Source organism: Anomaloglossus baeobatrachus, chromosome 3 (genome assembly GCF_048569485.1).
Source record: "Anomaloglossus baeobatrachus isolate aAnoBae1 chromosome 3, aAnoBae1.hap1, whole genome shotgun sequence".
Lineage (NCBI taxonomy): Eukaryota > Metazoa > Chordata > Amphibia > Anura > Aromobatidae > Anomaloglossus > Anomaloglossus baeobatrachus.
This window is the reverse complement of record NC_134355.1, coordinates 513962082-513978583: the sequence shown is the minus strand read 5'-3', so window position 1 is coordinate 513978583 and position 16502 is coordinate 513962082. Positions and strand designations below refer to the sequence as shown.

The following is a 16502-nucleotide window of genomic DNA, read 5'->3' as shown; positions in this document are numbered from 1 at the left end:
TGTATGCCACCGCTGTGGATAGTCCGACTGAATTCGGATCTATTTGCATTCCAGCCACTGCAGGAAGGCTTGCAGTGCAAGATACACTGCCCAGAGCTCCAGACCACTGAGTTGAAGAGTGGACTCCTCTGAAGACGGTCTTTGACCGTCTGGAAAAGTGACACGTTCCTGTGTAGGGACATCGACTTCCCTCCCATAAGCGAAGAATGTGCTATTGAGGCGGACGCAGATGAAACTGCGTGAAAAAAACTCGCCTCTGGATGAGGCGCCTCCTTGAAGGAGAGACTGCCCCCTCGTCTGTAGTGAACGCTGTTTGTCCAGCGGAAGCTTCACTATCGCTGAGAGAGTGTGAAAACTCTCCAGGAGATGCCAGCGATTGGGTTCAACCTTGAAAAGTTGAAGACCCACCCGAAACTCTGGGAAGGGTCCAGCGCCATGTTCAGGTTGTGTTGGCATGCTTCTAAAGGAGAGTGCCTTGACCAGTAGATTGCCCAAGTAAAGGATCACAGAGTGACCGTGAGAGCGCGGGACTGCTCCCTCTGCTGCCACGAACTTGGTGAACACCCGTGGGGCTGTCGCCAGCCAAAGGGTATGGCTACGAAACGAAATATTCTCGTCTTTAATAACGAATCGTAGCCAACGCCGGTGCCTCGGAGCAATCGGCACGTGTAGATAAGCATCCTGATGTCTATTGATGTTAGGAAAACTCCTTGAGACAGAGAGGCAATGACGGAGCGGAGTGATGCCATCCGGAACCGCCTGGTTTTCACGTGCTTGTTAAGCAGTATAAATGCCAGAACGGGACGGAAGGAGCCGTCCTATTTTGGCACCACGACCAGGTCGGAGCAAAATGCGTATCTGGTTCCTGAAGAGGAACAGGGATTACCGCTCTTTCCGCCTGCAGAAGAGCCTCGGCTCGGTCGGTGCGGTAGTTTGAAAACAAACTGACTCTCACTCACAGGCCCTTGACCTGCGGTAGGTAAATGCCGCTAAAGCGGGGGAGTCTGCCCCCCCGCGGTTGCGGAGTGAGAGGGCTGAAAATTATGAGGAAAAACACTTTGGTAGCGGGTCCTCCGGCTGCCTTCCCCGGGCGTGATTGAGCCCGCTAGGAATCTATGCCCTTCTGGGCTTTCTGAGTCGTCTTGGATAGTTGAATGATTTCATTCAACCCTTACCAACAGACTATCACTAGATAAAGGCAACCTGGTTAAGCACTTCGTTGGAAGCAGCCTCTGTTCCAATCTCTCAACTACTAGCCTCTGCGTAAAAACACGGAGTTGGCGGATGCCACTGACGTCCGGCTCGTAGAGTCTCGGACAGCAATAACAGCATGATTCGCCATGCCGACATTGCGAGTTAAAGACGCTGCTGGGACCGAGAGTACCTGTGACAGCGACCCCCTGCGCAATACTAGCTGAAATAGCTTGGAGTGCCTTCACGGCTGCGACTGCCGGAGCAACCGACCTGCCGATAGCTTCATAGACAGATTGCAACCAGAGGCCAATCTGCCTGTCAATGGCATTTTGAAGTGAAGTCCTATCCACCACTACAACTATAGATCTAGCTGCAAGCATGGAGATTGGGGATCCACATTTGGATACTGGGTCTAGCGCTTGACCACGTCAGGGGGGAGCGACACGTGTCTCATTAATACGGTCGGAGAAACGCTTATCGTGATAAGCGTGTCGTTTCTGGACTGCTTCTCTGGAGTCAGAGTGCTAAACAAGTACTCAATATACGCTTGAGATACTGAAATAGAGATTTCTCTTGCTGTGAAGCTGACCCCTCCACTGGAGGAGTTGAGGGAGAAATACCCAACCTTTCGTTGATGGACGCAATAAGATTATTCACTATAGCGTCACCATCCGGTGTATCCGGATTGAGAGCGGTCTCAGGATCAGAGTCCTGAACAGCTACGTCTGCCTCAACGTACAGAGAGTACTCCAGCTGGGACCTTGACCAGTGATGGAGTCGAGGGCTAATCCCAGCGAGCCCGCTTAGGCCATCTGGGACTGTCGACCGTGTCGGATGCCTGCTCTCTGGGATGCCTGGAATCACTCTGGCGCCTTGAGATGCTCCAAATCAGGGCGGCCAGGGTCATTGCAACCATATTGCCCACGGTCTGCTTGGGGTGCAAAGTCTGTAAGATGTCAGTCATAGTCACAGACAATATATCAGCGGAAAAACTGCAACTTCGTCCCTGTCTCTGGACAGAGATCACAGGTGGTTCTTTTGGCCACATATAGCAGAGACCCCGGTTGAGCAATTGCACGCACTGGGGGTCCTGGAACCGTATGACATGCAGTACAAGCAGCATAGAAAGCCCGTGCATTGGCAACTTGTCTTTTTCTGCTGTTGTTGTCTAGCTATCTAAGAGCCTAGCCGAGGATAGCGACCGTACAGTGAATAGTCATACAAGCATGAAGTACAAATAAACACTTCAGTACATGTAGTACACGCAGCATTGAAAACTTGTGGCTTGGCACATTTGCTCTTCTGCTGCTGTTGTCTATTTATCTAGGAGCATGAGACAAGGATAGCGACATACAGTGAATGTATAGCATACAAGCCTGACAGTAAACACTGCAGCCCATGCAATCCAAGCAGCATTGAAAGCTTGCGCGTTAGCACCCTAGCCTTTCTGCTGCTGTTGTCTATTTATCCAGGAACATTAGCCAAGGATAGCGACATACAGTGAATGTATAGCATACAAGCATGACAGTAAACACTGCAGCCCATGCAAGTCAAGCAGCATTGAAAACTTGTGCCGTAGCACCATTGCTCTACTGCTGCTTTTGTCTGTTTATCTGGGCGCATTAGCCAAGAATAGCGACATACAGTGAATGTATAGCATAACAATAAACCGTGCAGCACATGCAAGCGAAGCAGCATTGAAAGCTTGTGCCTTAGCACAAATTGCTCTACTGCTACTGTTGCCCAATCTGACAGTAAACACTGCAGCACATGCAAACGACGAAGCATTGAAAGCTTGTGCCTCAGCAGCATTGCTTATTTGCTGCTGTTGCCCAGAATAGCGACAGTACAGTACAGTGCATAGCATATCAGCACACAGTCCAAAAGCCCACTTCAGCATTAGTGGTGTCAGTACTGCTTACCGCCCGCAAAGAGCGGGTGTGAGGTCGCCCAAAAACCTGTGACTGGTTCCGTTCTCCCAGAGTGGAAACCATAATGGCTGCCGGCTTCTCTTCCCCGTCCTGTGCAGAGGGGCGGGCCGTGGGCGAGCCCCAGCCAAGAGCGGGAACCCGGCGTCTCACTGTGTTCAGTGAGAGGGGGCTGGAGAATGCAAAGCAGACTCCAGCTCCCTGCGCTGAGCTTCTGTACAGCGTCCCGCCCCTCCTCTGACTGGCAGGGCTGGGGCGGGAACGAAACGAAAGCTAGGCCGCAAAGCCGGGGACTCGAGTAATAAGCGCGGCCGTCCTATGTGCACGGCCGACGCCGAAGTCCCCCGGTGCACCACAAGTCCCAGCCGCGCCACAATGTAAAAAAAAACAACCAGCAGCGGCCGGCGCGGCCGTTTTCAATACATAAATTCACTCAGCAAAGCTGCAGTGAATAATAGCACCAGCGCTCCGCGCTGTTGTCCCCGGCGCACTAACACTCCCAGCAATGCTGGTGTGTGTGTGCGCGCTTGCCCGGGGACACAGAGTACCTTGATGTAGCAGGGCCCTGTCCCTGACGATACTCAGCTCCATATCCAGCAGGTTCTTTTGGGTCTGTGGATGGAGCTCGGTCTCTGTGCCTGGAGACCGGTAAGATCCCACTTCACCCAGAGCCCCTCATGGGGATGGGGAAGGAAAACAGCATGTGGGCTCCGGCCTCTGTACTAGCAATAAGTACCTCAACCTTACAACACCATCCACGGGTGAGAAGGGAGCATGCTGGGGGCCCTATATGGGCCCTCTTTTCTTCCATCCGACATAGTCAGCAGCTACTGCTGACTAAAATCTGTGGAGCTATGCATGGATGTCTGACCTCCTTCGCACACAAAGCTAAAACTGGAGAACCCGTGATGTCACGGGGGGGTATAGCCAGAAGGGGAGGGGCCTTGCACTTTTTAGTGTAGTGCTTTGTGTGGCCTCCGGAGGGCAGTAGCTATACCCCCAATCGTCTGGGTCTCCCAATAGAGCGCTGAAGAAATGAGAACGCTACGGGTCACGGAATATGGCGTAAAACGTGCGCCACTTTTTTCGGACAAACTCCCGATTTTTTTTTAACCCCTTATATAAAAGTAAACCTATACATGTTTGGTGTCTACGAACTCACACTGACCTGAGGCATCACACCCACACATCAGTTTTACCATATAGTGAACACAGTGAATAAAATCTCAAAAACCATAGTGCTATCGCACTTTTTTTGCAATTTTTCTGCATTTGGAATTTTTTTGCCGTTTTCCAGTACACTATATGGTAAAACTGATGGTTTCATTTAAAAGTACGGCTCGTTCCGCAAAAAATGAGCCATCACATGACCATATTGACTGAAAAATAAAAAAGTTATGTCTCTCAGAAAAAGAATGGCGAAAAAAAAAAAAAACGGAAAGTGAAAAATCGGCCGGTCGTGAAGGGGATAAGCAACTAAAGTGAAGCCTGCTAGACTCCATTTGATGGGTTGTCATTTGCTTTACCTACCTGGGTTTGATTTACAGTTGGCATCAATGAATGCAAAGGAATAATAAGAAACTGCTCTGTAAAAAAAAGAGAATTCAGAGTATTATGCCAAATACTTTTTCTGATACACTTCTTTTCAGCTCATATGCTATAAATCCTGACGTACCGGACTTAAACATGACCTGGGACATCAGTAAGTCATTTAGTGTGCTGATATTATCCCAGCCTGGAAGAAAGACTAAGATGGCACCGTCCTGAAACCACAAAACACATTTACTACACGTGAGTGCAAAATAATGTACAATATGAAAGATGTGGATTAAAAATAAATAAATGTGTATGTGTATGTATATATATATATATATATATATATATATATATATATATTATATATATACATACATACACACACACATACACATATAATCAACCACAGTTATTCTTTCCACATGTATAGGCACAATCTTTTGTACATCATGTCTGTTACCCATCACTATGTAGCATCAGTGACAGCCAGTGAGCGGCGCTCCGGGCTTATCGTGGATTCAGACACAGTACCTTTGTGTTTTCAGGGTGTTTTTTGAGGCAAAAACATTGTGCAGGGTAATAGTATGGCCGGGGCCACACTGGGACTACTTCGATCCTCGTAGGATACTCGGCTCATGCTGACAGCACAGCGGGAGCAGAGTGTCATGTGAGTGTCATTGCGACTGAGGTCCGATCATGCAATCGGACCACAGGTGTGGGTGGCAGCCGGCGCTGAGGAGGGGCTGAAAGGCGCTGAGTAGCGGAGGGAGGGATTTCTCTCCCTCTCTCCTCCGTAGCCGGGTATTGCCATTCTCGCTCTACACTCGCAGTACACCGGTGCGATTTTTCTCTCGCCCCATTGACTTGAATGGGTGCGAGAGAAAGAGTCTCACATTACAGTTGCAGCATGCTGCGACTGTTTTCTTGGTCTGATTAGGGCTGAGAAAATAATCGCTCATGGGTGCTGACACACAGGCCAATATTGGTCCAAGTGGAATGCGATGTTTTATCGCATTACACTCGCTCCGATTTTCATGCCGTGTGTCTTAGGCCTAACTAAGTCAATATGGAAATATGAAAATCACTTCTGAGGGTTTTTGCTGTGTTTGTAGCAGCTCCCTCCACCACACTATTATAAGTTTTCCTAGTCACTTCATTATTAGGCTATGTCCGCACGTTGCAGAACACAACCATTTTGGCATTAAACGCTGCAGTTGAAAAAGCAGCAAAAAAGCAGGTAAAAAGCAACGTGCGGACATAGCCTTAAAGGGAAGGTTTTTACTACCTAATCTGAGAGTGGTGTTATGTAGAGACAGAGTTCTTAGTTCCAGCAATGTGGCACTTTCGGGGATGCTTACTTTAGTTTTCAGAAAACACTATTTTAAATCAGCAGGAGATTATCTCTAGAGGACCAGTTGGTCTCCTGTCATGTAGACCAAGCTCGCCCCCCACCATTTGACAGCTTTCTGTCTATGCACAGTGTACAAGAGAGCTGCCAATCAGTGACGTAGGCGGAGCTATACAGAGCTTAGCATTCAGAGAACTAGTGGATCTGAATCAGATAAATAAGTGACTGCATAAAAAATGTAGCAAGCAGCTCAGTAAGTGACATCGCCAGAATCAGGATCTCTGTTCCTACGTTCTGCTGCTCTCAGATAGGGTAGCAAAACCTGGTGACACATTCCCTTTAAAATACGAAAAAAAACTCGCGCCTGCATATTCTTTTTGTAGCAATTATATAAAATCATGCTGTTTTTGGCAATGAAGGGCTAACTCATTTCAGTGCAAATTGGTCAAAAGATACGAAAAGACATTTTTTTTTATAACGTTGGACTTATATAAAAAAAAAAAAAAAAACAAAAACAAAATAGCAGAGATCTCCCCTGTAAGTCTTACCTCTCCCCTCAATACAATGTATCTGATCAGCTCTACAATCAGGTCAAGGTGAAGTCTTTCATCGTCCATATGTTCTATGGCACGTATTGTACTGTCACAATATCTACAGGAAATTAAAAAGGAAATGGTCAACTACAACTGAACTAAACTCATTCTGTTACAAAGAACATTAACCCCTTAAAGATCCAGGAATTCTTCATTTTTCTTTTTTTTCATTCCATTGCTCCCAGAGCCATAATGATTTTATTTTTCTATAGATATAGCTGTATAAAGGCTTCCTTCTTTGTGGGATTGTAGGTTTGATTGACACCATTTAATAATGTACTGAATAACGGGGAAAGAAAAATCCAGCCAAGGTGGGTAAAATAAATAAATCTGCAATTTTTTCTTTTGTTTTTACATAATATACTGTATTTTTCGAATTATAAGATACTTTTCTGCCCAAAAATTTGGGAGGAAAATGAGCGGTGCATCTTATAATCTGAATGTAGCTTACCAGGAGGTAGCGGCGATGCTGTGGGCCGCTGTGCTGCTGGGGCTGCTTTGCTGGGACTGCAGGCGGTGTGCTGTGCTGCGAGTGCTGGGCTGCGGACGGTGAGGCACTGGCAGGAGCCATCTTCAAAATTGCACAAGTGTGGGGTTCAAATAATGGCACCCGGAGTTGGCCCATGCGCAAATGGGGCTCTCAGCTCAAGATCTCATCTGCGCAAGCACCGCCTTCGGCCCATTTACCTCTCAGCAGCAAACTTAAGGAAAGCGGCACCTGGAGGTGGCGCGTGCGCAGATGAGATCTCGGCTGGTCATTAAGCCGATGGCTCAATCTGCACATGCGCCGACTCCAGGCTCTCATTCTTTGAAGCCCGCACCACTGACAGTTTCTGGATCTTGCCTGCATCACTCACACCGCCCACAGCCAGCATCTAGGACACCCGCCACAGCGACCTACTCTACCACCGCCCCTACCTCCGGTGACCCAGCTCCAGCATCGCTAACGCCCCCACCACCACCGGTAAGACACCACTGGATTGTGAGACGGACACCATTTTTTTATTCCTCTAAATGTGGGGTGCATCTTATAAACCGCAAAACACTGTAATTTCTAAGTGAGTGCAATTACAGAGATACCAAACATTCCAGTTTTTTTAATTACTTTTATATTTAGATTTTTTACATATACATACATACATATATATCTATATCTATCTATCTATCTATCTATCTATCTATCTATCTATATATATATATATATATATATATATATTTGCCTTAGTCTGTCTGTCTGTCTGTCTTGCTCCAAAATTGTGTTACGGTGACACAAAGCTGATTGGCCGCTGGGCTCGCCATGGCCTCACCCCCCCGCACGGATTGGCCGCTCGCCTCGCCTCCGCCCCCCCCACCCCACGGATTGGTCGCTTGCCTCGGCCTGGCTCCCCCCTCCGCATGGATTGGCCACTCGCCCCGGCCCTCCGCACACATTGCCAGACATAACCTTGCGCTGCTGGGATCGTGACGGAGCCGGTGAACGCTGGTAAACATTATACACATCGGGTAACTAAGGTCCCTTAGTTACCCGATGTGTATCATAGTTACCAGTGTACACCGGCTCCGTCACGATCCCAGCAGCGCCAGACATAATCTTGCGCTGCTGGGATCTTGACGGAGCCGGTGAACGCTGGTAACCATTATACACATCGGGTAATTAAGGTCCCTTAGTTACCCGATGTGTATCATAGTTACCAGCGTACACCGGCTCCCGGTACACATGTGCAGGAAGCCGGCATTATACTCCTCTCCTCCCAGGACTACTCCTCCTATTATAGTCCTCCTATTATACTCCTCTCTGAGTATAATAGGAGAACTATTATAGCATGGGGGATGGAGCACGATGGGGTGCGCAGCATGGGGGATGTAGCACGATGGGGGGTACGCAGCATGGGGGATGTAGCATGATGGGGAGTGCGCAGCATGGGGGATGGAGCACGATGGGGGGTGCGCAGCATGGGGGATGGAGCACAATGGGGAGTGCGCAGCATGGAGGATGGAGCACGATGGGGAGAGCGCAGCATGGGGGATGGAGCACGATGGGGGGTGCGCAGCATGGGGGATGGAGCACGATGGGGGGTGCGCAGCATCGGGGATGGAGCACGATGGGGGGTGCGCAGCATGGGGGATGGAGCACGATGGGAGGTGCACTCCTCCCCCCAACACACACACACACACACAGGGAACCACAAACACCTCCATACACAGACACCAACACACACAGACAACGCCGCACACCCACACAACACCCAACACACAAACACCGCGGCATACATAAATATACGCACATACCGTGCAACACACACATTGCACAAAACATACCTCCCCCCAAAACACACCACACCCACACAAACCGCGCAACACACACACACACAACGCTACAGACACACAGCGCTCCACAAACAACGCAACACACATACAACACCGCTCTCACCCCCCCGCCACACCCAGACAACACCCAGAACATGTATAGCGCCCTACACAAACACTTGGTAACTACACACAACATCTATCTATCTATCTATATATATATATATCTATATCAAAAATCATACATGAACTACACAATGCGTAAATTCTAGAATACCCGATGCGTAGAATAGGGCCACCTTCTAGTATATATATATATATATATATATATATATATATATATATATATATATATAATGCCTGCGTGTATATGTGTGTATATGTGTGTGTGTGTATATATATATATATATATATATTATACGCCGGCATATATATATATATATATATATATATATATATATATATATATATATATATATATATATATATATATATATACACATATACCGTATATGCCGGCGTATAAGACGACTGGGTGTATAAGACGACCCCCAACTTCTGCCCTAAAAATATAGAATTTGGGATATACTCACTGTATAAGACTACCCCGCTCCCAAATGAAAAAAAGTCTGCTTTGATTGCAACATGTTAATTTTAATTCCGCGAGAGCCGTACAATATGTTTTTAAAGGGCCATTGACAGATCAATCGCTCCAATGTTCACTTAGTACAGCAAGGAATGCTCCTCCCTGCTGTATAAAGCCACAACTGGACTGAAACAATGGTACTACACTCTGCTACAAACAGACACACACAACTCTGCTACAAACAGACAAACACACACAACTCTGCTACATACAGACAAACACACACACACAACTCTGCTACATACAGACAAACACACACACACAACTCTGCTACATACAGACAAACACATACAACTCTGCTACATACAGACAAACACACACAACTCTGCTACATACAGACAAACACACACAACTCTGCTACATACAGACAAACACACACAACTCTGCTACATACAGACAAACACATACAACTCTGCTACATACAGACAAACACATACAACTCTGCTACATACAGGCAAACACATACAACTCTGCTACATACAGACAAATACACACAACTCTGCTGCTCTGTGGGGCCTGCACCCGCGGCTCGGCGGGTACAGCACCCGCGGCATCGGCGGGGGGGGGGATTGGCAGGGCATACATCTGGGGGGTTAGAAGCAGCTCACCGGGGCCCATAATGGGGAGGCGGGGAGGGCATTTACCCGATTAGGTCACGGTGGAGAGGGGGCCCACACAGCGCCGGACAGAAGCTCGCCTCCTTCATCTGTGGGACTGAGAAGGCGGTAGCTCCGCCCACAGATGAAATTCAAAACAGGATGTCTGCGCGCCTTAAAGTGACGGCGCCGCAGATTGCTGCCGAGGACTGCGGTCCCCGGAACTCGGCCGGGGGCAGCAGAACTATAAAGGCGAGTGGGCCCCGGCCAAGGGACAGGAGAACTGACGAGGCCGAGTGGGCCCCCCCGGCTCTCCAGGGCCCCGGCATTTGCCCATAGACAGGTAGGAGCCCTGTCTGCGAGCCAGATACGGCCATCAAAAGAGCCATATCTGGCTCGCGAGCCATAGGTTCCCGACCCCTGCTGTATGATATATACCGTATTTTTCGCTTTATAAGACGCACCTGATTATAAGACGCACCCCCAAATTTGGTGAAGGAAAAGAGAATTTTTTTTTTTTAATGTTAAATGGGGTCCATCTTATAATGCCAGTGTCCCTCTAACAAATCATATAGGGTATATGTCCCTCATAGCCCCCCATCCTAAAATTAGCCCCCTTAATCTGGATATGGCCCCCTTATATTGAATATAGCCCCCTTGTGATGGCACACGTTCCCCTGTGCTGCCTATGGTCCCCTATGGATTGCACACGTTCCCGTGTTAGATAACGCCCCCATGCTGCTGCCCGTGGCCCCTATAGATCGCACAAGTCCCCCTGTGTTAGATATCGCCCCCATAGTACTGCCCATGGCCCCTATATAGATCGCACAAGTCCCCCTGTGTTAGATATCTCCCCCATAGTGCTGCCCATGGCCCCTATAGATCGCACAAGTCCCCCTGTGTTAGATATCGCCCCCATAGTGCTGCCCATGGCCCCTATATAGATCGCACAAGTCCCCCTGTGTTAGATATCTCCCCCATAGTGCTGCCCATGGCCCCTATATAGATCGCACAAGTCCCCCTGTGTCAGATATCGCCCCCATAGTGCTTCCCATGGCCCCTATAGATCGCACAAGTCCCCCTGTGTAAGATATGGCCCCCATAGTGCTGCCCATGGCCCCTATATAGATCGCACAAGTCCCCCTGTGTCAGATATGGCCCCTAAATAGATAATAAAACAAGCGCACTATGAGAAGCACCCGTGGAATCCTTTTAGCGTTTAAAAAATTAGAATTGCTCACCTTTGTTGGTTGTGCGCCCCCGCACAACTTCAGTGAAGGCTAATCAGTCTGGAGTTCCTCCGAACAGATCCTATGTCCAGGCTTCCAACATCCAGATTGTGGGTATCGTTGTCGGCTACTGATTTCCACCGGCACCATGGAAATCAGGTTCTTGTTCCTCTCTCCTCCAGCTAACCAGCTCGATTTTTTGATATGTCAGCAGGTCCTTTGCTGCTAATACCGATTCCCAACAGGGAGGGGGTAAATGGATAATTCTTTCGGTCTAATATAGCGCAAAAAGGATATTTGCTGATATTAATTATTTGAACTTTATTGAATAGGCACTCCTATTATTACAACGCGTTTCAGCAGAGTTGATTTCATCAGGTAAAATAGGAGTAGTCTACTCCTATTTTACCTGATGAAAGCAACTCTGCTGAAACGCGTTGTAATAATAGGAGTGCCTATTCAATAAAGTTCAAATAATTAATATCAGCAAATATCCTTTTTGCACTATATTAGACCGAAAGAATTATCCAGATATGGCCCCTAGGCTGCTGCCCAAAGTAAAATAAAACCCTCTTTCCTTACCTCCTCCAGCGCTGAGCTCCCTCCTGTCTGGCTCCGTGCTTCTGTTCTTCCACTTCCTGGTTCTCAGTGCGGTCATGTGATCGGCACAGCAGCCTGAGATCTCTGCCTGCCTGATCACAGTGGAAGCAGGGACACGGGGAGAAACGCTGCAGGGGTAAGTAAAGCTTTTTTATTTTAGAATGAGCAGCAGCCTGGGGGCCAAATCTAACACAGGGGTGGGCATGTGCGATCACACTGGGACGCAGGCTCATATAATATGCACCGCTGCCCCAGCCCCTCACTGCGTGCGATTTCAGCACCATTGGAGATGGACAGCGGCTGTGCATATTATATGAGCGGGTGCAGGAGATCAAAGGCTGCAGCCCGCAGCGTTCCCCTGTGCTCCAGAGCTGCTGCCCCCACATCCCCTGGACGCTGCAGTGTACATATATATACACACACACCCCCCCCCCGTATATCCGGCGTATAAGACGACCCCCCACTGTAGCCATTATTTTAAGGGGGTAAAGAAGGGAATTTTGTTACTTACCGTAAATTCCTTTTCTTCTAGCTCCTATTGGGAGACCCAGACGATTGGGTGTATAGCTACTGCCTCCGGAGGCCACACAAAGCATTACACTAAAAAGTGTAAGGCCCCTCCCCTTCTGGCTATACACCCCCAGTGGGATCACTGGCTCACCAGTTTTAGTGCAAAAGCAAGAAGGAGGAAAGCCAATAACTGGTTTAAACAAATTCACTCCGAAGTAACATCGGAGAACTGAAAACCATTCAACATGAACAACATGTGTACCCGAAAACAACCAAAAATCCCGAAGGACAACAGGGCGGGTGCTGGGTCTCCCAATAGGAGCTAGAAGAAAAGGAATTTACGGTAAGTAACAAAATTCCCTTCTTCTTCGGCGCTCCATTGGGAGACCCAGACGATTGGGACGTCCAAAAGCTGTCCCTGGGTGGGTAAAGAAATACCTCATGTTAGAGCTGCAAGACAGCCTTCCCCTACGGGGAGGCAACTGCCGCCTGCAGGACTCTTCTACCTAGGCTGGCGTCCGCCGAAGCATAGGTATGCACCTGATAATGTTTGGTGAAAGTGTGCAGACTCGAGCAGGTAGCTGCCTGGCACACCTGTTGAGCCGTAGCCTGGGGCCGTAATGCCCAGGACGCACCCACGGCTCTGGTAGAATGGGCCTTCAGCCCTGATGAAACCGGAAGCCCAGTAGAACGGTAGGCTTCAAGGATTGGTTCCTTGATCCATTGAGCCAGGGTGGATGTTGCAGCCTGCGATCCCTTGCGCTGACCAGTGACAAGGACAAAGAGTGCATCCGAGCGGCGCAGGAGCGCCGTGCGGGAATGTAGATTCTGGGTGCTCTACACCAGATCCAACAATGCAAAGCCATTACATATCGATGAAATGGAGAAAAGGAAGGTAAGGAGATATCCTGATTGTGATAAAAAGGGGATACCACCTTAGGGAGAAACTCTGGGATCGGACGCAGCACTACCTTATCTTGGTGAAAACCAGGAAGGGAGCTCTGGATGACCGCGCTGCTAGTTCTGACACTCTCTGAAGAGACGTGACCGCTACCAGAAAGGCCACTTTCTGTGAAAGTCGAGAAAGTGAAAACAACCCTCAGAGGCTCGAAGGGCGGCTCCTAGAGAGCAATTAATACCCTGTGCAGATCCCATGGGTCTGACGGCCTCTTGTACGGAGGGGCAATGTGACAAACCCCCTGCAGGAACGTGCGTACCTGAGGAAGTCGTACTAGGCGCTTCTGAAAGAATACCGACAGCGCTGCGACTTGTCCTTTAAGGGAGCCGAGCGACAAACCTTTTCCCAATCCAGATGCAGGAAGGGGGGAAAAAGGAGACAATGCAAATGGCCAGGGAGACACTCCATAAGCAGAGCACCAAGAGAAGAATAACTTCCACGTCTTGTGGGAGATTTTGGCAGACGTCGGCTTCCTAGCCCGTCTCATGGTGGCAATGACGTCTTGAGATAATCCTGAAGACGCTAGGATCTCGGACTCGATGGCCACACAGTCCGGATCAGGGCCGTAGAATTCAGTGGAAAGAACGGCCCTTGGGACAGTAAGTCTGGCCGGTCTGAGAGTGCCCACGGTTGGCCGACCGTGAGATGCCACAGATCCGGGACCACGACCTCCTCGGTCAGTCTGGGACGACGAGGATGGCGCGGCGGCAAGCGGAGCTGAGCTTGCGTAGCACTCTGGGCAACAGTGCCAGAGTAGGAAACACATAGAGTAGCTGGAACTGCGACCAATCCTGAACTAGGGCGCCTGCCGCCAGAGCTCTTTGCTCGTGAGACCGCGCCATGAAAATCGGGACCTTGTTGTTGTGCCGAGACGCCATTAGGTCGACGTCCGGCATCCTCCAGCGGCTACAGATTTCCTGACACCATACTGGGTGCAGAGGCCATTCCCCTGCGTCCATGCCCAGGCGACTGAGGAAGTCTGCTTCCCAATATTCTACGCCCGGGATGTGAACTGCGGATATGGTGGATGCTCTGTCCCCCACCCACATCAGAATCCGCCGGATTGCCTGGTAGGCTTGGCGATGCGTGTTCCGCCTTGGTGGGCGATGTCTGGCACCGCTGTGGAATTGTCCGACTGAATTCGGATCTGTTTTCCTTCCAGCCACTTCTGGAAGGCTTGCAGGGCAAGATGCACTGCCCAGATTTCCAGAACATTGATCTGAAGGATGGACTCCTCTGAGAGTCCTTGACCGTCTGAGAAGGGAAACGTTCCTTTCTAGGGACGTCGACTCCCCAACCCATTGGCAAAGCATGTCCCATTGAAGTGGACGCAGTGAAACTGCGCGAAAGTGACTGCCTCTGCATGAGGCGTCTTAAGGGGTGTGACTGGCCTTGAAGGAGAGACTGCACCCCCGTCTGTAGTGAACGCTGCTTGTCCAGCGGAAGCTTCACTATCGCTGAGGGAGTGTGAAACTCCATGCCCAGATATGTCAGCGATTGGGTCGGTGCCCGATGTAACCTTGAAAAGTTGATGATCCACCCGAAACTCTGGAGAGTCTCCAGCGCCACGTTCAGGCTGTGTCGGCATGCCTCTTGAGAGGGTGCCTTGACAAGTGGATCGTCCAGTAAGGATCACAGAGTGACCCTGAGAGTGCAGGACTGCTCCCACTGCTGCCCTGAACTTGGTGAAAACCCGTAGGGCTGTCGCCAGACCGAAGGGCAGGGCTACGCACTGAAGATGCTCGTCTTCAATAACGAAACGTAGCAAACGCTGGTGCTCTGGAGCAATCGGCACGAGGAGATAAGCATCCTGATGTCTATTGATGCTAGGAAAATCTCCTTGAGACATTGAGGCAATGACGGAGCGGAGGGTTACATCCGGAACCGCCTGGCCTTCACGTGCTTGGTGAGCAGTTTTAGGTCCAGAACGGAACGGAAAAAAACCACCCTTTTTGGCACCCCAATAAGATTGGAGGAAAAAACCGTGTCTTGTTCCTGAAGAGGAACAGGGATTACCACTCCTTCTGCCTGCAGAAGAGCATCGGCTCGGTGGGGGGGGGGGTGAAGTTCTGAAGAATCGAGCCGGAGGACGAGAACAGAGCTCTATCCTGTACACGTGAGACACAATGTCTCTCACCCACCGGTCTGTGACCTGTGGCAGCTAAATGTACCCAGAAGCGGGAGATTCTGCCACCAACCGCGGATGCGGGGAGAGAGAGCTGAAATACATGAGGAGATCGCCTTGGCAGCGGTTCCTCCTGCTGCCTTCCTTGGGCGTGAATGAGCCCGGCCGGAAACTGAGCCCCTCTGAGCCTTTTGAGCCCTTTTAGACGAGTACAATTGGGACTTGCCCGAGCCTGGGAAGGACCAACCTCGACTGTCCCCCCAGGACAGCATTACTAGGGTAAGTCGCAATGCAGACATTGCGAGGTTAAGGACACCACCTGCGGCACAGATGTACATGTGCTCAAGACCAGCTGCGCAAGACCAGCTGAAATAGGTTAGGGTGCCCATACGGCTGCGAATGCCGGAGCAACCGACACGCTGATAGCTTCACAGACAGATTTCAACCAGAGGTCTATCTGTCTGTCAATGGCATCTTTAAGTGAATTCCCATCTCCCCTGCAACTATGGATCTAGCCGCAAGCCTGGAGATTGGGGGATCCACCTTTGGACCCTGGGTCCAGGGCTGTACGACATCAGGGTAAAGGGATAACGTGCATCCTTAATACGTTTGGAGAAAACGTTTATCTGGTAGCGTGGTGTTTCTGAACTGCGTCTCTGAAGTCAGCGTGGTCAGAAAGAAGGGAATTTTGTTACTTACCGTAAATTCCTTTTCTTCTAGCTCTTATTGGGAGACCCAGACGATTGGGGTATAGCTACTGCCCTCCGGAGGCCACACAAAGCACTACACTAAAAAGTGCAAGGCCCCTCCCCTTCTGGCTATACCCCCCCGTGGTATCACGGGTTCTCCAGTTTTAGTGCCAAAGCAAGAAGGAGGAAGCCAATAACTGGTTTAAACAAATTAACTCCGAATAACGTCGGAGAACTGAAAAA

At 49.6% G+C, this 16502-nt stretch overlaps 1 protein-coding gene across 1 annotated transcript in view; it reads right to left on the bottom strand.

Moving 5' to 3' along the window:
* DHX36 (DEAH-box helicase 36) overlaps window positions 1-16502 on the bottom strand; it is a 193142-nt gene that overhangs the window by 54961 nt on the left and 121679 nt on the right. Inside the window, exons 11-13 of the mRNA XM_075340720.1 lie at window positions 6555-6657; window positions 4798-4885; window positions 4653-4708 (exon numbers count right to left, since the gene is read on the bottom strand). Coding sequence (XP_075196835.1) covers window positions 4653-4708; window positions 4798-4885; window positions 6555-6657 — 247 coding nt within the window. The remainder of the gene's footprint in view (window positions 1-4652; window positions 4709-4797; window positions 4886-6554; window positions 6658-16502) is intronic.